Source organism: Mesoplodon bidens (assembly GCF_964165515.1).
Source record: "Mesoplodon bidens genome assembly, chromosome: 15".
Taxonomy (NCBI): Eukaryota; Metazoa; Chordata; class Mammalia; order Artiodactyla; family Ziphiidae; genus Mesoplodon; species Mesoplodon bidens.
In genome coordinates, this window is record NC_138171.1 from 64,974,621 (window position 1) to 64,995,710 (window position 21,090).

The 21,090-nt window shown below is 53.7% G+C and overlaps 2 protein-coding genes across 7 annotated transcripts in view; both read left to right on the plus strand.

Moving 5' to 3' along the window:
- Positions 1 to 6,056, plus strand: part of ABCA3 (ATP binding cassette subfamily A member 3) — a 47,682-nt gene extending 41,626 nt beyond the window's left edge. For all 6 annotated transcript variants that reach the window (XM_081256829.1, XM_081256830.1, XM_081256831.1 and 3 more), the window contains 5 exons: positions 1,276 to 1,463; positions 1,936 to 2,106; positions 2,356 to 2,546; positions 2,690 to 2,763; positions 3,138 to 6,056. In XM_081256829.1, the coding sequence (XP_081112955.1) occupies positions 1,276 to 1,463; positions 1,936 to 2,106; positions 2,356 to 2,546; positions 2,690 to 2,763; positions 3,138 to 3,269 (756 nt within the window). In that variant the 3' untranslated portion in view covers positions 3,270 to 6,056. The remainder of the gene's footprint in view (positions 1 to 1,275; positions 1,464 to 1,935; positions 2,107 to 2,355; positions 2,547 to 2,689; positions 2,764 to 3,137) is intronic.
- A 5,356-nt stretch (positions 6,057 to 11,412) lies between these two features.
- On the plus strand, positions 11,413 to 20,795 carry RNPS1 (RNA binding protein with serine rich domain 1). The gene is made up of 9 exons (XM_081255955.1): positions 11,413 to 11,507; positions 14,478 to 14,665; positions 14,896 to 15,051; positions 15,711 to 15,902; positions 16,088 to 16,190; positions 16,505 to 16,658; positions 18,527 to 18,646; positions 19,121 to 19,262; positions 19,864 to 20,795. Exons 2-9 carry the CDS (start codon positions 14,595 to 14,597, stop codon positions 19,961 to 19,963), a joined length of 1,038 nt encoding a protein of 345 aa, XP_081112081.1. The 5' UTR covers positions 11,413 to 11,507; positions 14,478 to 14,594; the 3' UTR covers positions 19,964 to 20,795.
- The last annotated feature ends 295 nt before the right edge of the window (positions 20,796 to 21,090 follow it).

Genomic DNA, 21,090 nt, shown 5'->3' on the forward strand with positions numbered 1-21,090 from the left:
CGCTGTGGTCCCAGTGACTGGGTTTAGGGACCTTATCGAGTGTATGGGGCAGAAACAAAGGGCCACCCCTCTAGGTTAGGATGAAGCAGGCCACCCTCCTGCTCTCCCTACCCCCGGGGATTGCATGGATGGTTTCCTGTGTGCTGAGCAGGACAGGGGAAGGAACAGAGAAGATGCCTGTGCCAGGGAATGACTGCATTTCCTGAACTGGCAGCAGGGGCTTCCAGGTGGCTCTGCCCCCACACTGCAGCTCACACCCTCTCTGCAGGAAGGCTTTCATCCTAGGCCTCCAAGAGTCCCTCACATAGTGCTTCAAGGCCTGTGAGCAGTGCACAAGCAAAGCAAACAAAGCAGACAGGGTGCTGTGGCTGGAGCCCACAGACACAAGGGCTCCACACAGGACAAGCCCACCACTTTGGATTTGCCATTACCAGACCCAGATTATAAAACAACTGTGTTACTATGTTCAAAGAAATATACAAGATTGAAATTATATGCAAGGAAGAGGAAACTGTAAATGTGATCTAGGAAATGGAGGCAAGGTGAGAAGTCTGAAATACGTTTAATCTGGTTCCAGCAAGAAAGGAGAGAATGGGGGGAAAGGTAGTAACTGCCATGGTCATGGCCAAGAACTTTCCCAGACCAATTAAGAACAGATTCCGGAAGTCTAAGAACCCCAAAGAGGTTAAAGAAAAAGAAACCACATCTCTGGAATCCACAGAAACCAGGCTTGCCTGTCCCCACCAGCTGCCTAACGTGGCTGGAGGTGGAGGCCTGCCACCCGGCATCCTGGCTGTGCTGAACGTAGCCACTTGCTCCAAGACCAGCTGCCATGCCATCTGCTCAGGTGACGCCCCACCCCAAAGGTGTTGCCAGCAAACATCTCTTAATAGAGGAGGAAAAAGAAAGGTCCCAGCACACATTAGATGTTTGTCAAACGTCTAATGAACGGGTATCTGTCAGCTGTAAGCATTGCATGGACACGGTCACTCTGTATAATCAATGCATTCTTGCACCCATCCACGCCTGTGCTGCCCGGGGTAGACCGGTCTCTGGCCTGTCTCTGACCCCTGGGTGGGGGGCAGTCTGGGTCCCGGTGCCTACCCCGCCACTGAGCCAGCCAACCCCCTCCAGCAACCCCAACAAAGTGCTGCTCAGTAAACTTTGGCAGTGGGAGGCTACCAGGGCCTGTGCACCGACTGAGGGACCACCCTAGACAGATCCCCTGAGAGAAACCCTCTGACCTGCTGCTTCGCGGCTGTGCTCCAACCCCAGATGCGGCAGCGGATTGGCTACTGCCCCCAGTTTGATGCCCTGCTGGACCACCTGACGGGCCGGGAGACACTGGTCATGTACGCCCGGCTCCGGGGTGTCCCTGAGTGCTACATCGGTGCCTGCGTGGAGAACACGCTGCGGGGCTTGCTCCTGGAGCCGCACGCCAACAAGCTGGTCAGGACATACAGGTGCACCTGCGTCCCGGCCCCTGCCCTGCCACCCTCCTCAGTGACCTCAGGCCTTCCCAGGGTGGAGTCAGGCTCCCCGTTACCGTAGAGCTGGGGGCACGCGGGTCAGGGGCTGGAACTCCCACCCATCATTCCAGGATCAGTGAGGATTTGGCAGCATGGCCAGGCAGCTCCAGATGAGAGAGGCTGCCCCTCAGGTTCCTGCCACCTGGAGGCACAGCCAGGACCCCCTGTCAGGCCCCCTTAGGTGCAGACAGGTCGTGTTACTGCTCTGTGTGGGGCTGTGGACTGACCCCCTGGGCACAGCTCTCTCTAGGGCTTCCTGCTCTATGAAGTGGGCTTTCCAGGCACGCTCAGCTCATTCTTCTTCACCTGAGACACTCTGCCATCACTGGGCCCAGTCCTGTGCTGGGACCTGGGGAGCCCACGCTAACCATCCGCCTTGCCTTCCCCTGCACCCCCTCTGCCCTAGCGGCGGCAACAAGCGGAAGCTCAGCACCGGCATTGCCCTTCTTGGAGAGCCAGCAGTCATCTTCCTGGACGAGCCGTCCACTGGCATGGACCCCGTGGCCCGGCGCCTGCTCTGGGACACCGTGGCAAGGGCCCGCGAGTCCGGAAAGGCCATCGTCATCACCTCCCACAGGTAAAGCCAGGACTGGGGCTGTAGGAGGGGTGGGCCGGGAGGGGCTGGGTGGACAGAAGTCCTGTCAGCATCTGGTGAAGAGTCTGAGGAGAATCCCTAGGCTCTACCATGTGGGCCACATCCTGAGCATGGGAATCAGGAACAGCCTGATTTGGGCATCAGTACTTTCCCATGTACACAGCTTTTGATGTGGAGGGTGGGCATCAACATTCCCCAGTACTATATCAGGCCTCCACTCCCTCTCCCCAGCATGGAGGAGTGTGAGGCCTTGTGCACCCGGCTGGCCATCATGGTGCAGGGTCAGTTCAAGTGCCTGGGCAGCCCACAGCACCTCAAGAGCAAGTTTGGCAGTGGCTACTCCCTACGGGCCAAGATCCGGAGCGACAGGCAGCAGGAGGCCCTGGAAGAGTTCAAGGCATTCGTGGACCTGACCTTCCCAGGTGTGTGCCACTGTGCAGAGGTTGTCTGTGCGTCTGTCCATCCCTGACCCCTGGGATGAGGGCCACGATTCCAGGGGTCTGGGCCACCCTCCCCTGGCCATCCAGCCCGGCCCTCAGGGGGACACAGTCTCTCCTTTGTGCAGGCAGCGTCCTGGAAGATGAGCACCAAGGGATGGTTCATTACCACCTGCCTGGCAATGACCTCAGCTGGGCGAAGGTGAGCTTGGGCCCCACTGGACCTCCAGCAGTTGCTCCTTCTCCAGCCAGCTCTTTCCAAGGAGGGATCACTTTCATTTTCTGCTCTAACACTCACCCTAATATCTGCTAGGTTTGGGGGTTTATACCTCAAATATCTGAGTTGGAAAAACAATGGTGCAAAAAAGGAGACTGTCCCAGAGAGGTAACACATCTTGCCCAAAGGTCATACTCTGAGCTGGGAAGAGTCAGGAGGAAGCCTGGTGCCGGGGCCTGCTCGCCCCTTGCAGGGGTAGGATCTCTGGTGGCCTTACCACCCACTATGGCCAGAGGAGTCCCAGACCAGCTGAGGAGCCAGGCCCTGCCTTGTTAACAGTGGCTTTTCTGCTTCCAAAGGTGTTTGGTGTTCTGGAGAAGGCCAAGGAGAAGTATGGCATGGACGACTACTCTGTGAGCCAGATCTCGCTGGAGCAGGTCTTCCTGAGCTTTGCCCACCTGCAGCCACCTGTTGAGGACGAGGGGCCATGAGGAGCTGGGCTCACGGGTGGGCATCCTCTCTCGCTCCGAGTTCACCTCATCCTGCACCTTTATTTCTGATCACTGTTTTCTACAATGGATTCAAGAATCAAGGCACAGTACGGACCGGGTGTGTCGCGCCCTCATGCCGGGAAGCAGCATGGGAATGTCTGCGTCTCAGGCATTCTGAAGCCCGCCGTCCAGAACTCAAGATCCCCACCAAGAGCGTGTCGGGCAGTCTGTGTGGGCAGGTTGCGGGGTCTGGGCGGAGAGCTGTCCCGGAAGGGGCCTCACTGACCCAGGGGTCAAGAGTACCCAGCCATATCCCTGCATTCGCACCTGGCACAGAGCTTCCCTGGGGTGAAAGGGGAGGCCTGCAGGACAGTGGGCATCGGGCTCACCAGGCTGCCCAGGATGGACACAAAGACGCCTGTCACTGTCCTCAGGGGAGATGCAGCTGAATGAGGCAGAGGTCTTGGTTTCCAGTGCAGCTGGGTGTCCTGGAGTCCCTCTCCTGAGAGGGTGGACACTGCGCCAGACAGAGCCGGCCCTGAGCCCAGTGTCATCCCACCAGCATCTTCCAGAGTGACCAGTGAGGGGAGGGGTGAGCCATGGGCCGGGAGGCCAGTTGGGGACCACCGTGGGGCTGAGTGGCCACCCATGGAGGGCACACCTAGTGCATGGTGACTGTCCACAAAATAAAGGCTGGGAGGGAACATGACCGTGGTCTGTGAGTCACGAGGTGGGCCCGCGGGCCCCGTCACCCAGCGCAGTCCCAGCACGAGCCTCCTGTATCAAGTTCCAGACAAAAACAAGTGCTCGTATTTCCCAATACGTAGTCAATTTACAGAACTTACTGCTGTGGAATAAGCCAAAAATGCAAGTGCACAGTCAGGGTAGCTAAATGGCCACCTGGAAGACCCTTCGTCCAGGGCGAGGAAAGAGGCATGTAGGGTTGGCAGAGGAGGGTGTGGAGCTGGGTGGGCAGGAGGCCTTTGGCTCCAGGGCCACGTATGGGCTTTACACCATTTTCCAGGAGAGTTTTCTTCAGCATCAGCTCCCTTTTATTAATAAGGCACACTCTTATTTCTTATGGCTTTCTTTTTAACCTTTTTTTTTAGTGGTTTGAGAGACGGCAATTTTTATTTGTTTGTTTATTTATTTATTTAGCTTCATTGGGTCTTCGTTGCTGTGCACGGGCTTTCTCTAGTTGCGGCAAGCGGGAGCTACTTTTCATTGCAGTACACGAGCTTCTCATGGCGGTGGCTTCTCTTGTTGCGGAGCACAGGCTCTAGGCGCACGGGCTTCAGTAGTTGTGGCTCGCGGGCTCTAGAGCACAGGCTCAGTAGTTATGGCTCAGGGGCTTAGTTGCTCTGTGGCATGTCAGATCTTCCCGGACTACGGATCGAACCCATGCCCCCTGCATTAGCAGGTGGATTCTTAACCACTGTGCCACCAGGGAAGTCCTCTTATGGCTTTCTAAATTTCCGTGATTTGAATCTCTGTGCCTTTTACATTACCTTAGAATTCATAGGTTTAGAAAAGACTTGTTTTCATCACTCTGGTTCATTTGGTAGTTTCAAATTTGCATTTTTATCATTCTCTCAAAGTTTATGAACGTTGCAAATAGTTTCTAGTAGCTCTTTTATTCCCTCTAAGATTCTTCCAACCATCATCATTTAGTTCCGTATCATTAAAAAATAACAACAGCAACAACTTAGGGGTGGTTGTGGTCCTAAACGTTGCCCAGCAGCAAGCATCTTCTGAGAGGTGGGCTGTGACTTGTCTGCAGGTGTGTGGCTGCTGTAGGTTTGCTGGTCAAGGGAGGAGGGTAGAGGCCAGCATGGCCTGGCCACGTGTCCTCCTGCAGGGCATCCTGGCCTTGTTTTTCAGCCCACGTGTTAAAGATTTAGAAATTTGACATTTTTCCCTTCAGTGTCACAAAACAGGGTGTGAGGAAAGGTGCTCGGGACTGAAGGAACAGCATATCTGAGGCACACGCATGAGATCAGATTGCACGGGTCCTGGGAGAGGTGGGTTTGTTGACGGGAGATGAGGTGGAGAGACTGGCAGGATGGAAGCAGGGGCTGTCGTGATCGGAAACCCCTTTTGGAAGACAAGTCAGCAGCCGTGGAGAGGATGATGGAGTCACAGCCAAGGCTGCAGCAGTGGGGACAAGATGGGAGGCACACGGCAGTCAGGGGAGAGGAGCCCACGACTGCATCCACGCGTGGAGCTTGGGCAGTTGCAGGAGAGACAGTTAGGAAGGACCCCAGGAGCAGCAGACGGGTGCCGCTGTTAGGGTTCACGCAGCACCCCCGGGTCATCTGTGAGTCTGCTGGAAACCCACCATTGGAGCCAAGTGTCCTCAAAGAGCCAGGATTGGGGCCTTAGAAGCCCCCAGCCCTGGTGGTTTGGTTTGAGCTGTGGCACCTCCAAGCCCAGGGGCAGGGCAGGACCCACCAGCTCCCTAACAGGAGAGTCGGCCTACCCACACCCCTGCCACCTCCTGCTCCATGCCTATTCCACTTTACTCAGATCTCCAGGCCCAGGTGGTCCCTAGAGATGCTGGCCCCAAACAGCTGCCACATCTGCCAGGGCCAAGGTCCCGCCTTCCCTGCCCTGCACAGTCTGGTCCGGGGCTCCGGAGGTCTAGAGACCACGTCAGGGCTGAGAGTGAGGCCTGTGGAAAAGTCCTGCCCGGCCCCACGGTGGTGCAATTGAGACAGTCAGTGGACACATGGGCCGTCCTACAGCCTGACAGCTGCACCCAGAACCGAGGGCCCTGAGGAAGGAGGAGGGCAGCCTTGCGGGGAGGAGGGGAGCACCTCCTCTGCCTTTCCCAGGGGGAAGGGCTGCCGGGCAGCAGGTTACAGGAACAGCTCCTGTGGAACAAAGACTCTGCAGTGGCCTTACTGCACACATCAGAAAACTACACCACGGTGGTTTACAAAAGACAAGAGTTTTTCTCTGCCAAGTACAAAGTCCAGAGAAGGCAATCTAGGCATTCCATCACCAGTGGTCAAGGTCTCAAGGAGCCCGACTCCATCTGCTGCTCCATCCAGGTGCAGGCCTCCCTCCTCAAGGTCACCTTTCAGGGCCAAGTTGCCAGTGAGACTTCCAGATGGAGTGAGCAGGAAACGGTGAGGAGCGGGAGGGCACAGCTGGCCGTCAACGTGCTTCTGCGTCCTTGTCATCGTCCAGAGTGCAGGCACATGGCTGCACCAGACGAGGGCGCTAGGACATGCAGTCTTATATTTAGCCGGGCACCCCTCCCGCCAAAAAAAAACCCAATACCAGGACACAACTGCAGTCTCAACCGTGATTGTAGACGGCAGGCTGGCCTCCTCAAGAAATTGGTCCCCCCATGCATGCCTTCCTTGTCCACCTGAGCTGGTGAGACCCCGCTTCAGCCAGGAAGACCTGGGTATGGCTGCTCTGTGGCCCTACCCCAGGGTCCATTTCCCCATCCACCACCCCACCAACAGAGTGCCCTTTGGCTGCAGGGGCTCAGAAAAGCAAAACAAACTGGACAGTTTTTTTCTGGGAAAATTCCAATCCCAGATCTTTAGCCTAGGACTTGAGGGGAAGCCAAGGTCACCCAAGTCCCTGGGACCCCTGACCCAGTCTCACAAAGCAGCAGGCAAGAGTGAGGCAGAGAGCCCAGCAAAATGGAGGAGTGAGCCAAGGCCAGCACCTGGAGGGCAGGCTGGAAGGCAGGTCCGGGGGTGGCCACAAACCGTCTGGGGATGACCACACCCACCAGGTGGAGGAGGAGCTGGCCCTGCCTGACTGGCCTGGACTCACACACCCCCAGCCCGGCTTGAACTCAGGCCATTCCTTGAACACAGAGGTGGTGACGGCCCATGCCCCAGGGGAGTCAGACTTGACACCTGTGGGGCCAGAGCCTGGGAATGAGGGGGAAAGGTTTCCAAAAGGCTAGCCCGGGGCTAGACTGCCAGCCAGGGCAGCCGATTCCTGCGGCTCCATCTGAGTGTCACCCCGCGCCAGCTGCTGTTCAGCTCACCTCTGGGGACCAGTGCAATGCTCACGGCATAAGCTAGCAAGGCCCTGTAGGACCCTCACTGCCACACAGATCTGTCAGTGTGAAGGTGAGCACCACCCATGCTCATCCAGACCCTGCTGGCTGTGCTAAGGGCTAGAGCCATACCTGCAGACAGGGACACTCCTGGGTAGACAGACTGGGGCCACCTGGGTACAGAGGGGCTAAACTCCACCCACTCCATCAAGGAAAAGACCCACAGGGGTTCCATGAGATACCTCCAACAACAAAGTCAGGGTTAGGCTGCTCACCCGAGCCCACAGCTGAGGCCAGCAGGCCAAGTGTGCAACGTCACCCCTCCAGACACAAAGCCCCATTCCCTGAACCCTAGCTCAGGTCTGACCCCAAACCCTGGAAACTCCCGCAGCCCCTCTCCCGTCCCCACTGGAGGGCAGGGCACCCTAAGGGGGGTTCAGGGTAAAGGTGGGCCTGGAGACTGCTCGAGAAAGGGCACCAAGACAGCAGTCCAGCTCCCCACAGGCCCCCCAGGAGAAACAGCCAGGAGGCAGCACAGCACTGGGCCCTGGAGTCTAATCCACACCTGATGGGCACACGTGGCCTGGGCTTCAAGCAGGCTGGAAGAGGGGCTGAAGCTGGGGGTCGGGCCCAGGGAGCGGGGGCCCTGCCTTCCTTCTTCAACACACAGGGCCGCCCAGGCCCCGCTCCTGGGGCCCGGCCCACACCCCAAAGATGCCAGCATTAGATGCCTCCAAGATCAGAGAAGCCCCAAATCCACTGGCTGCGGAGGCCAGAGTAGGCATGGGGCAGGCCTGAGCAGCTCACCTAGAGTCCAGCACACCTGCTCCCCTTCTCTGGCCGGGCCCCTCCCTGTCCCCTGTGACAGCCCCAGGGTGGGCAGCTCAGATATCACTATCCTTGGCCTCCTTAGGGCAGAAATGGACATGGGGTTTAGGGCATGAAAAACAGCACAAGCTCCCAAGCCCACCGCTCAGCAGCCCTAGGCCCTGTAGCCCCTCCAGCGGGCAGCCTGTTCCGCCCATGGGGCCCCAGGACCTGACGCCCCCACACCTTGGAGACACAGAGCCAGGGAGGCCTCACCACAACTCCAGACCCTCATTGGCTGGCTGGCCCTTTCAAATCCAGCCTGACCACCCAGAAGGACAGGCCAGTGCCTCCTTCCTGGCTCCTTCAGGGGCTGCAGGCATTCACCCCCACAGACAGAAGCCAGGCCTCTTGACCCGCCCCTCTTCTGATGCCTCCTCCAGGGTCACCTAGACATCACAACTGCCCTGACCCCACCCAAACCCCTTTCTTCCACTTGGCCAGACCATGCCTGCCCTTGGCACGGAGGCTGTCAGCAATGGGTAGAAGTGCTTCCTTGACATGGTTTGCAAGTGGATGCAATGCCTGCTCAAAGCTCCTGTGTGGCCCACTGTGACCTCCAACACAACCCAGGCCATCCCTGGCCTGTTCAGTGTGCCAGGTTACTAGCCTCCAAGGGCAGGCATTGCGGAGGCCTCCAGGCCCATAGAGAATAAAGGCAGGGGAATATTCTGCCTTGATGTGGGTATATTCTCAAACTGAGTGCAGCCCCACATCGTCAGCAGGTGGCCCTCGGCCCTGGGGGAAAGGGAGGGGGGCTCAAGACACTGGCCAGAGCCCACAGGATGCTTGTGGTATAGAGCTCCAGGCCTGGGGCTCGTTTGCCCAGTGCCCTGTCCCAAGGAGCCCTGCCCCCACCCCCTCCATCAAACCTGGGCCAAAGACCTCCTGAGGTCCCCGAAGACCACAGCTCCCCAGCCCTCAATTCCCATGGTCTCAGCAGGTTAGCACTGGGGGTTGGAAGGGGAGAAACCCAGGACTCCTGGAAGGCTGGGGTCGGGGGGCCCTCCAGAGTTTTATTTTCTCATGTTCCTTCCAAACACATTCTGCTGATTCTCAAAATGGCAAAAGCCAAGATGCTCAAATATTAAAGCTCAACAGCTGATAACACACTTGATAATAAAATCAATAATATTTAGAAACAAATTTGATTAAATTCATAAATGAATAAATCATGCTTTTAATATGAAATGTGTTAAAATTTATATGCGTGCCAAATTCTACTACTTTAGAGCATTAACAACAAAACTGAAGGGGGGACTTCCCTGGTGGTCCAGTGTTTAAGACTCCATGCTTCCACTGCAGGGGGCACGGGTTCGATCCCTGGTCAGGGAACTAAGGATCCCGCATGCTGCGTGGCAGCAGCCAAAAAAAAAAACAAACCGAAACCAGAAGGGGCTGTCCGCCCAGCTGGCTGTGTCCCCATCCTCCTTTTGCCACAGTGGGGATCATGGGCTTGCCCCATCCCCACCTAGGGTGTCACTGTGTCCCTGGGCAAAGGCTCTGGATTTGGGGCCTTTCGGGCACACACTGACGTGGCCCTGAATATGTGGGGCTCCAATGTGCTGCCGTGGCCTCCTCACAGACTTCCGTGTGCTGCAGGCCTGGCCCATCAAGGCCACACCATCCCCAACACCGACCCTCTGGGTCTCTTCACTGATGCACGGCCAGGGCTACCCTTCTGTTCCACTTATGCCTCCATTAGTGGCCATGGCAGATGTGACAGTGATGCAGAGATAAAGGCCCCCTCCCCCCCAAATCTAAATGCAAAGGGAGAACCCGGACCCAGACTGACTCTGCCTGCCAACCCCCACCCCCAGGAGTGTTGGTGCCTAGGCAGAGAGGATTCAAAAAGCAGGCTGCTCCTCCAGGACTCTCTTTTGTCCCCAACTTCTCAGACACCCCTCGGCCCAGGGTGAGGTGTTAGGGGCACACTTGACACCCTGGACAGGGCCAGAGGAACTGGATGAAGGAAAGGAGTCACTATCCACTGGCTGGGAAAACCACATGGAGCAGAAAGCAATGACCTGCAGACTACAAACACAGGTATACCCATCCATCGGGGCCACTAAGGCGCATCCGGGACTCTCCTGTCCTTTCCCCTGACATTTCATCCATCTCCAAGCCTCACTGGTTCCTTCCCCCCAAATCAGCACCTTGGATCTGTTCCCTTCTCTTCCTTGGGACACCCACCTGTTCACACGGCGTGTGGGACGGGGGTGCACCTTCCCTGCCCCCAACTAACAGTAACGCAGCGTTGACTGCTTACCAGGCACAGCGCGGGAAGAAGAGGGACATAGCGGTAAACAAACCTGCAAGCCCTGATGCCCTCAGTGCCGGTTTTACTCCGACAGCCTCCTGCCTGGTCCTGGGCCTCTAACCCTCACCCTCCTGCCTTCGCCAGAAGGCTCTGACAGTGCCTCCCCGCCAGCACCGTCCACCGGCCAGGGGATGACGCCATGGCGCCGTATCTTGCACATCTTCCCTGTTCCGTCCAACGCTAAACTCCACCTTCCTAGCCCCGGCTTCTTCCAGCGAGCCTCCGCGCATTCGCACCAGCTGTTTCCTCTGCCGGGCGCGCCCTTCCACTCGGGTCTCAGCTGCAGTGTCAGCTCCTCGGAAGCGCCTCCCTTTCTGCACATTATCTTCTACCCTGCAGTTTGCTGCCCGTGCGTTCTGGCTGCACAACCCCGTCTTGCCCACCAGGCAGAATTCCGCCGGCGCAGAAGCTGAGTCTACACGGTCACCCCTCACACCACGAGTGGTAATCGCAAGAACCCATCCCCGCAATGGGCCCGGATCGCTGAGCCGCCTCCGCCATGCGGGTCCCCACGGCCGGCCGCCAAAGGCCGCAGCACCTGCAAAGCCCTCCCCTAACCCCGCCGCCCGGCCTCTCCCAGCGCGAAGCTGCGGAGTTTGGAGCCAAGCGCCTTGGCACTCCGGGAGGCACGCCGCGAGCCCAGTGCGCACGCGCACGGATAGGGGCGGGGCCGTGGCCCCCTTAACCCGCTCCGCGCCGGCCCGCGAGCTGCCCACACAGCGCAGTCCTCCCAGCCCCAGAGAGCTGTCAGCTTGCCGGCCCCGTGAGGGGTGCAGCTAGCCCGGGGCAGCCCCAGACGCCCCTCCAGAGAGGGAGACAGAATATAAGTGCACCGACGCGTCTCTCCCCAAAAAGGCCTTGGCCCTTTAACCCTCTCCTCGCTCGCGCCCATTGGCTGAGGCGGTCTCTACGTCATCGCTGCGCGCCGGACGACGGTGCCTTCCCGCTCCCTAATCCTGACGCCAGAGCAGCGCCCGCCTCAGAGGCTGAGGAGAGCGGGAGGAGGTCGCGGCGGCGGGAAGATGTAAGTAGGGGGAATCCGACCCCATCCAAGCTTCGGGGGCCGCCCGCCAGGCTCGGTGGGGCGCATCGTGGAGCCGGCCTGCTCCCCGGCCACGCGGTGACAACGACGGCTTAGCGGCGCGGCACAGGGTTTGAGAATAAAGAGTGTGGCCCGGGGCGGGCTGAGTGGGAGGCGCCGAGGCCGCGGCCCGGAAGTGGTCGGGGCCGCGGCGGGCGGAAGGGCGCCCTCGCTTCGTCCGCGCTGCGGCGGGCCCAGTGAGGCCCCCGGAATTCGGAGCAGCCGGGAAGTCGGTCTCCGCCCTCGGGGCCCTCTCGCCGGGCTGGAGACCCAGGCCCGCAACGCCGGGCCCTACCCTGGAAGTGCTCGCGGCCCGGCGCCTGGACTGGGGAGTTGTGAGTGAACGCGGACGGGGGGCGGCGAGGTCGCGTGTGGGGCCGGTGCCGGTGGGTGCGGAGTTGCTTTGTGGGATGCCCTGGGTGACCGACTGACCCTCCCTTCGAAGCCGTTAATTCAGACATCGACTCCACGAACGTCTGCCGGGTTCCTGTGTGCCGTTCTCGGTGCTAGTCCTTGGGGATAGGTCCCTAACGTCTTGGAGCTCAGTTTGACGGGTAACTCCAGAAGGGAGGATACGGGAAGGTTAAAATCGATGGAAGAGAGGCGTGACTTTTTCTCTTTGTTATTTCGCATGAATTGTGCCTAAAATGTACTTTTAAATGGGGAAGGTGCTCTGAAGATGTGAGCTGAAACGCCATCTACTCGAGATTTAACTAATTGTTCTCTCCTCTCTTTGGCTGTTGGACGCGCACCTTTCCGGAGGATGGGGGAGGTAATCAAGGTCCTGTGCTGTTACCTGAACTTGTGTAAACAGAGAACCTCAACCTTTGCTTTCTAGTACTCAGGCCACACCCAGCAAAGCGTTCACTTACTCTGTGGTTCTTAATTTTTTAGCGTTTTAAGAATAACCGGTGGTGCTTGTTTTCACAAAGTACATTAGGGCAGATCTTTAGGACGGCGGTGGGGCCCAGGAATATGCATTCTGGGCCAATTGAACAATAAGGTAGCCATTGGCCACACATGGCTATTGAGTACTTGAAATATACCTAGTTCAAATTGAGGTGTTTCACAGACTTGGTATGGGGAGGTGTAGATATTTTATTAATGAATTTGTATACTCATTGGTGAAAAGATAATACTTGGTGTGTAGCGTGTCAAATAAATATATTACTAATAGTTAACTTTATCTGTTAACCAAGATTTTTTGTAATGCAGCTACTAGAAAATTTTAGAGTACTTTTGTAGCTGGCACTCTTTCTATTGGACAATGCTGCTCTTGGTGACCCTAATGGGGGCAGTCCAGAGACCCCTGTTGAGCATTCAGAGACTGTGTGTGACTTTAGAGTCAAGAGTTTATGTGGGAGAAGAGCCTCCAGAGCCTCTCTTCTAACATTAGCTAACGTTTATTGAGCCTTAACTAGGTGCCAAATTAACTCCTTTATGGGTTAATTTGGTTTATGTCCCTGATAACTATGAGGTGTCACTGTACTGCTGATGAGAACTTGAGGCTCAGAAAGGTTAAGTGATTTGTCCAAGGTCACACAACAGAGCTTTGAATCAAACCCAGGCAGGCTGACTCCAGACTCTTAACCATTGAATTATACTCACTGATTGTCCAAGGACACTAACCATATCCAACGTTGCCTGCTGGGTGTCTGTAGTACCTTATTATTTTAAGACAGAACATCTTAAAAAACTTTATAGCCCTGGAAAAGAGCAGCAAAGGTGACATTCTCTTTTGACTTGCATGTCCAAAGCTGGGCACTCTTTTCTTCAGTCAGAATGTTTATCCAGCATTTTGGCAGCACTATTCACGTGGAAACAGGATCCCGATTGGTGTGCTGTGTCCAAGTTACTTACAGGAAGGTGAGCTAGAGGTAGTTGAGGCTGACATCCCGAGATCTTTGCTTGCAACTCAAGCAGATTGTACAAAACCTCACGGGAAATACTAAAGACGACAGTCCCGAGGAAACAGGGCACATAATTAATTGTTTGTTCTTGAGTAATATTTACTAATGCTCGTTCACTGAGTACATGCTGCAGTCCAGGCACTTGGCTAAACCCTTACATGTGGTAACTCATCCAATTCCAATGTCTACTTTTTTCCCTCCGACATTTTATTTTTGAAAAAATGTGGACATACAGAAAAGTTTAAAAAATTTTGTGCAGTGAATAGCCACGTCACCACCACCTAGATTCTACATGATACATTTCTGTTACATTTGCTTTATTTATATCTAGCCACCCATCAGTCTTATTTTTTCTTGCATTTCAAAGTAAGTTGCAGACTTTGGTATACTTCCCCCATAACACTTTCATATGCATATCATTAACATTAGTCAATGTTTACAATGACTACTCTTCAACGGCTTATTTTATTGCTTTTTAAATGTTCGTGGGGAACGTTTCATTTGTTTGTGTTTGGGTATTAAATGTTTTGATGCCGGTACCAGTCACTTTTGAAATGGTTTTTGCTTCCAGTCATATCATATATTCAGTGTATCCTACAAAGATTACAGCAATGAAACAACAGATCTAATCCTATCCGTTGGGTTTTTCTCTGTTCTGCCTGCAAATATGGTGCTGTAGTATTTCTAAAGGACTGTGGAGGGCTCATCATCAAACTTAAGAATGAAAAATGGGTATTGTACCGCCTGTAAAATAACAGGACACCACCATCCACACCGTTCCTTAAGAAAAAGACAAGCTGAGGTGATGGTTCTACCTGTGCCTCCTGTGGGGGCGGGATCCACCCCTGAGGAAACAGTGCTGGTCCCCCGTGTGTTCATGGCTTTGTGGATGCTTGCTGCTTACTGTGTTCCTTGCTGCCTTCTCCTGTGCTCAGCTTCTGACTGCAAAGTAGATATGTTGTCTTGCCAATTTACTCTGTAAATCCTTTTATCTTGTTATTAGGCTGCACTTTGGCGTAAATTGCAATCGATTAGGGATCGTTTCTCAGACTCAAGTTAGAAGTGAGAGTTCAGATAAGTGAGGCCACCATTGCTGCTTTGAACACCTCAGAAGGGGAGAATGGATTTATCAGGAGTGAAAAAGAAGAGCTTGCTAGGAGTCAAAGAAAATAATAAAAAGTCCAGCACTAGGTAATCCTTCTGTTAGATTTTTCTAGTGCTACTCTGGGGGTGCTCATTGCTAGGGACCCTCAGAAAGGGGAAAATTGGAAATGTCTTGAATTTTACAGTGAAAGTGTCCTAAGCCACAGATCATTTTGCTCTGTGATTGCCTGGGATTTGTGTAGCCCTTTGGGGTTGTGCTGTTGTTTCAGGGTTCAGTCAAAGGGGCATGTAATCTCATACTCTTCCTCACTATCCAGGGCTCCTTCTCCTACCAAACGCAAAGACCGCTCTGATGAGAAGTCCAAGGATCGCTCTAAAGATAAGGGGGCCACCAAGGAGTCAAGCGAGAAGGATCGTGGCAGGGATAAAACTCGAAAGAGACGCAGCGCTTCCAGTGGTAGCAGCAGCACCAGGTGGGGCTGACGGGTTAAAGCATTGCCAGGGCCTCGCGTCCACAGCCGTGTCCCTCTTCCTTCCCAAAGAGCCCGCAGAATGCTCTGTCTTCTTATAAAGGAAACACACTCAGGTTTTTAATAGAGACTAATTTACGGCACACTGGTTTGGGGTTTGCTCTGATTATATACAGAGGATGGTGTTGGGATTTTTTCTTTTCTAGAGATGTTAAGGAATGGGACATCTTGGGGTATGCTTTTCTCTCAAGTGCTTTTGATTTGGATTTGTGATTGGATTGCCCTAGCCTGGAGCTTCCTTTTCCTTCTGTTGAAAACCAGCCTGCGTTAGTCAGTAGCTGCCTTTCAAGCTGAGTTGGTGGCTCTGACTTGCCAGGCTCCTCCTTTACCTCCCAGTAGGCAAGGCTTCTGTGTAGGTTGGAAGCAGCTCATTCTTCCTTCCCTGTCACTGCACAATATGTATGCTGTTTTCTGTCCCTACCAAGGCCTTTGGCTTAGGGCGGGGATCGGAGGATGTCAGTGTTTGCCCCGCTGGGGAAAGCAGTGGGGCTTGAAAATACGAGGCCAGCGGTTCCTCTTTGGAGCATGTGCAGGCTTGTCTGTTCAGTGAAGAAATGCTGCTCCCACCACTTGTCTGTGACCTCCTCCCTCTTGCCCCTCAGGTCTCGGTCCAGCTCTACCTCCAGCTCAGGCTCCAGCACCAGCACGGGCTCCAGCAGCGGCTCCAGCTCATCTTCAGCATCAAGCCGCTCAGGAAGTTCTAGCACATCCCGCAGCTCCAGCTCCAGCAGCTCCTCTGGCTCTCCGAGTCCTTCCCGGCGCAGGCATGACAACAGGCGGCGTTCCCGCTCCAAGTGAGCTCCCTTCCAGCACCACTTCTCCACATGGGAGTAATTGGCTTGGGGGCTCTCCCCCAAAACCTGTGAATTATCTGGGGACCTAAATTAACCGGGGGCTGTAAAGTTACCATAGTTGTTATAAAAATAGACCAAAAAAGGAGTTTTACTGTCTTAATAGGATTTTTTATTTTTTCAATCAGATCCAAACCACCCAAAAGAGATGAAAAGGAAAGGAAAAGGCGGAGCCCTTCCCCTAAACCCACCAAAGTGCATATTGGAAGGCTCACCAGGAATGTGACCAAGGTGAGGAATCCTGTTTCTGTCCAGTGGACAGTGGGGTGTGTCTCTTTTGCAAATTTTCAAAGTGGAAAACTGGAGAAGCAAGCCTCTGCCAGAAGGTGAACTTAGAATGTAGCATTTCAGAGGGCTAACTTGGTGATACGTGACCAAGTAGAGTACTGGTTAATTCATTTTAATGGAATATATTATATGTATGTGTTTAGGAGATTTACCCCCAGGTGCCCTACCCTTTAGGTTGTAGTCATTGTGTGGTGGGTTCTCTGACGCTTACACAAGTGATTAGTGGGTGAGCATTAGTGACCCTTCTTTCTCCCTAGGATCATATCATGGAGATATTTTCCACCTATGGGAAAATTAAAATGATTGACATGCCTGTAGAAAGGATGCACCCCCATCTGTCTAAAGGCTATGCATATGTGGAGTTTGAGAATCCAGATGAAGCCGAGAAGGCGCTGAAGCACATGGATGGAGGTGAGTTAAGCCCTGCCACCTCCCCTCTGAACCCCTGTTTCTTTGTCCCCTGTCCAAGACCAGCTACCCACCACGCATAGTGTGTTTAAAACGAACTTTCAACCTGGCTGCATGTAAGAATCTCCCTGGAGCTCTCTCAAGATTCCAGTTCTTACTCAGTGGGTATGTGTTTACCAAAAACATGTTTTGTGGAGCATGATTCTTAAAAAAAATTCATCAAATATGAATATCAATCTGTTAAAGTTTAAGGATCAAATGAACGGTTTTCCCCCCCACAAGGAGTATATTATGAATATAACGAAGCATCATTTTTATATGGAAATGTTTTCTTTAATCCTCTCTGAGTCATTTTCTCTCTCTCTCTTTTTTTTTTGGGGGGGGGGCTGCATTGGGTCTTCGTTGCTGTGCACGGGCTTCTCATTGCGTTGGCTTCTCTTGTTGCAGAGCACAGGCTCAGTAGTGGTGACTCGCAGGCTCAGCAGTTGTGGCACATGGGCTTAGTTGCTCTGCGGCATGTGGGATCTTCCTGGACCAAGGCTCAAACCCGTGTCCCCTGCATTGGCAGGCGGATTCTTAACCACTGCGCCACTAGGGAAGTCCTGAATCATTTTGTCTTTTGCTAGCATTTTTAGGATAACTTTGCTGAATTCACAAATTTTACCCATTTCCCATAGCCACTTTTTATTGGGTAGAATGATTTGTCAACCTTTGACCTCTTGTGAATAGCTTCAAATTTCGAATAGCCTGCATTTGAAGGAATATTGGATTTGTCTGTGCCCCAGCTCACTGCTGCTGTACTCCAGGCAGCTGGAGCTGAGCCGGGACTGCCCACAGCACTGTGTGGGCTGCCAGGCCAAGTGGGAAGGAGAGTCTGAACCCCTTACAATCTTGGCATCCTTGGAGGCCCTCTTATACATTTGATAAATAGCCTCACAGGTCTTTGGATAATTGCCCTTGAGCTCTGGTAGAGTTTGTATACTACAGAATTTTCCTTGGTACTTAGGTACAAGTTTTTCAATCTACTTAAATCCCTCTGGAGTGTTTTAGGAGTTAAGCATAAACTATGATCCATCCCTCTGCACACATCAGCTCTTGGCTTTGTTGAGTCATGCCTTTGTTTTAGAGATTGTCGATCTTCTGTATTTGATAGAGTCTGAGCACTTGCTAAAAATTTGGGAAACTTGGGCACATTCAGGATGTGTGTGATTATAAATATTCCACGTTGTCTTAAGATTCTGGTAGGACTTTTCTGTGTGTCCCCATATTGTGCTGTGCACCACTGAATGGAACAGCTCCACACTGTCTCCAGAAAGAAAGTGGGGGGGCTTGGCCTTTACTGGTAGCTAGCCAGAGGATGACTTTGTCTGCGTTGTTACATAGTCAGTGCCTGTGAAATGCCTGATTTGGACTGGCTTTTGGCCATGGGCCAGGGCCACCTTAAGCCATGTTTTCTTAAATGGAGCTTTTCAAGTATGTTGCGAACATAGGTCCAAATTCCTGAGTCACCTTAGTACCTCAGAAGTTCCCTTGAAAGTAGGAGCTGAGAAGATAGAAGACCCTCCACCCTTTGTGGGTACACGGGCTGTGCTTGGCCCCCTGAGCAGTCCCTGGACTGGATTGGGGTGCCTTATCCCCTGGGATTCTTGGGTCTGTGCCTCAGTTTCCTTTGCTCCTTCTTTCCCTGAGGTCCTGCAGTTTCCTTGTGCCTCCATTCTGAGCTGCCTCCCCTTGCCGTTCTACGATTTCATTCACACGTGTGGTTTTAGTACTTGCTGCACGTGGACTCACCTCCCTGAGGCACTTTTTTCAAACTCTTTAGACAGACTTGACAACTCCTGAACATCCTTTCATTTTGTTCCCCACCCCAGAAGTCCCTTCTTCCTCTCGGGCCCCACCTCTCAGGAAATCACAGCTCATCCAAAACCCTGGTGCTGATCATCCTTCACCCCACCCCTGGGCTTGCTCACCTGATACATCACCAAGCTCCAGTGATTGTACCTCCCCGTTATCCCTTGAGTTCTTATGTTTCACCCCCATCTCAGTCCTGCCAAAGCCCCCCGCCAGGTCTCCTCACTGCAGTGCCCCCTTCACATTGCTCTTAAGAAGGAAGTTCAAGTGCAACACCACCTTCCATCTCAGGGCGGGGGCACAGCTCTTCCCCTCACTTAGCAAATTCCAGGCTGTTCTTTAGGTGTTGGCTTGGATGGTGCTTCCCGTGGAAGGCTATCCCAATGCACTAAGATGAGTCCCCCATTAGGTTCCCTGCTTCCTGGTAGTTTTCTTTATGAAACCTCCAATAACAGTAATTATGAGGTTCTTTCTGTGACCAGAGTAGTTTGTCCTTGTCCCCCCAGGCTCCTCTCTGTCTCACTCACCATGGTATGCCCATAGCTGGCATTGGGCCTGGCCCAGGGTAGGTGCTTGTTAGATATTTTGTGACTTTATCCTTTTTTTTTCAACAGGACAAATCGATGGCCAGGAGATCACTGCCACTGCTGTGCTGGCCCCCTGGCCTCGGCCACCCCCCAGGCGATTCAGCCCTCCCAGGAGAATGCTGCCACCGCCTCCCATGTGGCGCAGGTCACCCCCACGGATGAGGAGAAGGTGAATCACTTCGGGGTCTTACAGGGGACTGATTAGGGCCAGTTTCCGTTTATCTTATTTACAAACATAAAGTGAGGATGATGACTTTGGGACCTTGTCCAGCCCTGCCTGTCCCCTGTGCCTCATGATGGGGGTGGGAAAGCAGCATTGGCATAGGCAGCCTTCAGAGCTCATCTGTTCTTTCCAGCTGGGGAAAGGAAGAGCTGCCTGATTAAGGGACCCTCGGGAGGTGTGGCCCCTCCCCTCCCTCCATGAGAAAACCGGAAGGGTCAGAGGAGTAGGGGAAAGGCTAACATAACACCCTTGGCAGAGGCCAGTGTCAGGCCATCCTCTGCTAGTGGTGTCAAGCTGCACTTTGCACAACCCTCAAAGAAGAGGAGAGCACCTGGGGTCATGCCTTTGGTCTCCAGAACATTTGTGTGTCTCCCAAGGGTTCTGTGTCAGTGACATCCAAAGGGAGCTGTCCTGACTGGAGTGTTCGAGTGTGAAGCTGTGTAGAATTGTTCCCGAAAGAAGGCAGCTTTACCCCTGTGGTCCCAGATGCTGAGCTGCTCCCGGGGCGTGGGTTTCGTGTCTGATGTGGTTTCTCCTCTTCTCACAGGTCACGTTCCCCTCGGCGTAGGTCCCCCGTGCGCCGGCGATCCCGCTCCCCTGGCCGCCGCCGCCACAGGAGCCGCTCCAGCTCCAACTCCTCCCGATAAGCAGGGCCACCGAAGCTCTGCCCTGTGACTTGTATCCCATCCAACTCACTTTTGTCACTCTTCTAGCAAAAGGAGGATCGGTAGCAAAGAAATTCCTCACTCAGGGGCAGGCTTCGAAGGTGAAGGCAGTAATTGCTACATTTCCCTTGGCGGCAGAGTTCCGGCTGCAGGAGTGTTGTTGGTTTGGGGTTGTGCTTATAATGATGCCCTCCAGTTTTCTGGCTAGAAAGCTTCCACATTTCTAGTTCCTGAGGGTCAGTTTAGTGGCAAAGCCAGCAGGGATGAGCAGGGGGCTCCAGGTGGTGGTACAGCCCCAGCCTGGGAGCATGTTTCCCATTCCACAGATGATGGGGGGGCCCATCTGGTGGGCTGGTCGTGCCCTAACCTGTTGGCCTGCAGGGTCCCACAGGAAAGGGTGTGCTTTTACGCAGCTGCCATTCCTGTTAGCCTGGCCCTGCTCCCCTGCTCGAGTCCTCTTCTGACCTCTAGGGCCAAATACCCAAAATGGTTCTTTTCACATGTACTCATGTGTGTGCACACACACACACACAGACAAACCCATGTCTCCCTTTCTCTCTGAAACTGGTAAGTTGAGAGCCAGCTCTGTCGGGTCATCACAGAACCCCCCGTTGTGTTGGTATTCATGGTGGTCGTGCAGGTTACTTTGGCAACATGTACATTGCTTTTTTGGCTTTTATTGTACAGTCACTACTATACATTTTCTGTTTTGAGTTTTGTAACTTTGTAGCATTTTAGATAATATTGTCTTTGTACTGTGTTGTGTAGAGGAAAGAATTGTGTTGAATAAACCTAGGATTAGAGTGCAGCTCCAGTGTTGGGTTCGCTGCCTCCTTCCTGTCCCTTGGCCCCAAAGGCAGCTTCAGTTGTGAGGTAATTAAACATGGTTGTCTAAAAAATGTTTTGGTTTCATTCCCAAAGTCACAGCTCCAAAACCTCTCAACCAGAAAAACACTGGAACTGTTTATGAGTGTTGGGCTGCTCCTTGGCTAGACACATTTTAGAAAGAGGTGTTTGTTTTCTGTTTTTCTTTTTTGGCCACGCCACGTGGCATGCAGAATCTTAGTTCCCTAATCAGGGATCAAACCTCCGCCCCCTGCACTGGGAGT

Coding starts and splice junctions, on each gene's coding strand:
- RNPS1 (XM_081255955.1), top strand. CDS start 14,595: ATGGATTTATCAGGAGTGAAAAAGAAGAGCTTGCTAGGAGTCAAAGAA. Junction 16,191..16,504: donor TCACCAGGAATGTGACCAAG/GTGAGGAATCCT, acceptor CTTTCTCCCTAG/GATCATATCATGGAGATATT. Junction 19,263..19,863: donor CCCCCACGGATGAGGAGAAG/GTGAATCACTTC, acceptor CTCTTCTCACAG/GTCACGTTCCCCTCGGCGTA.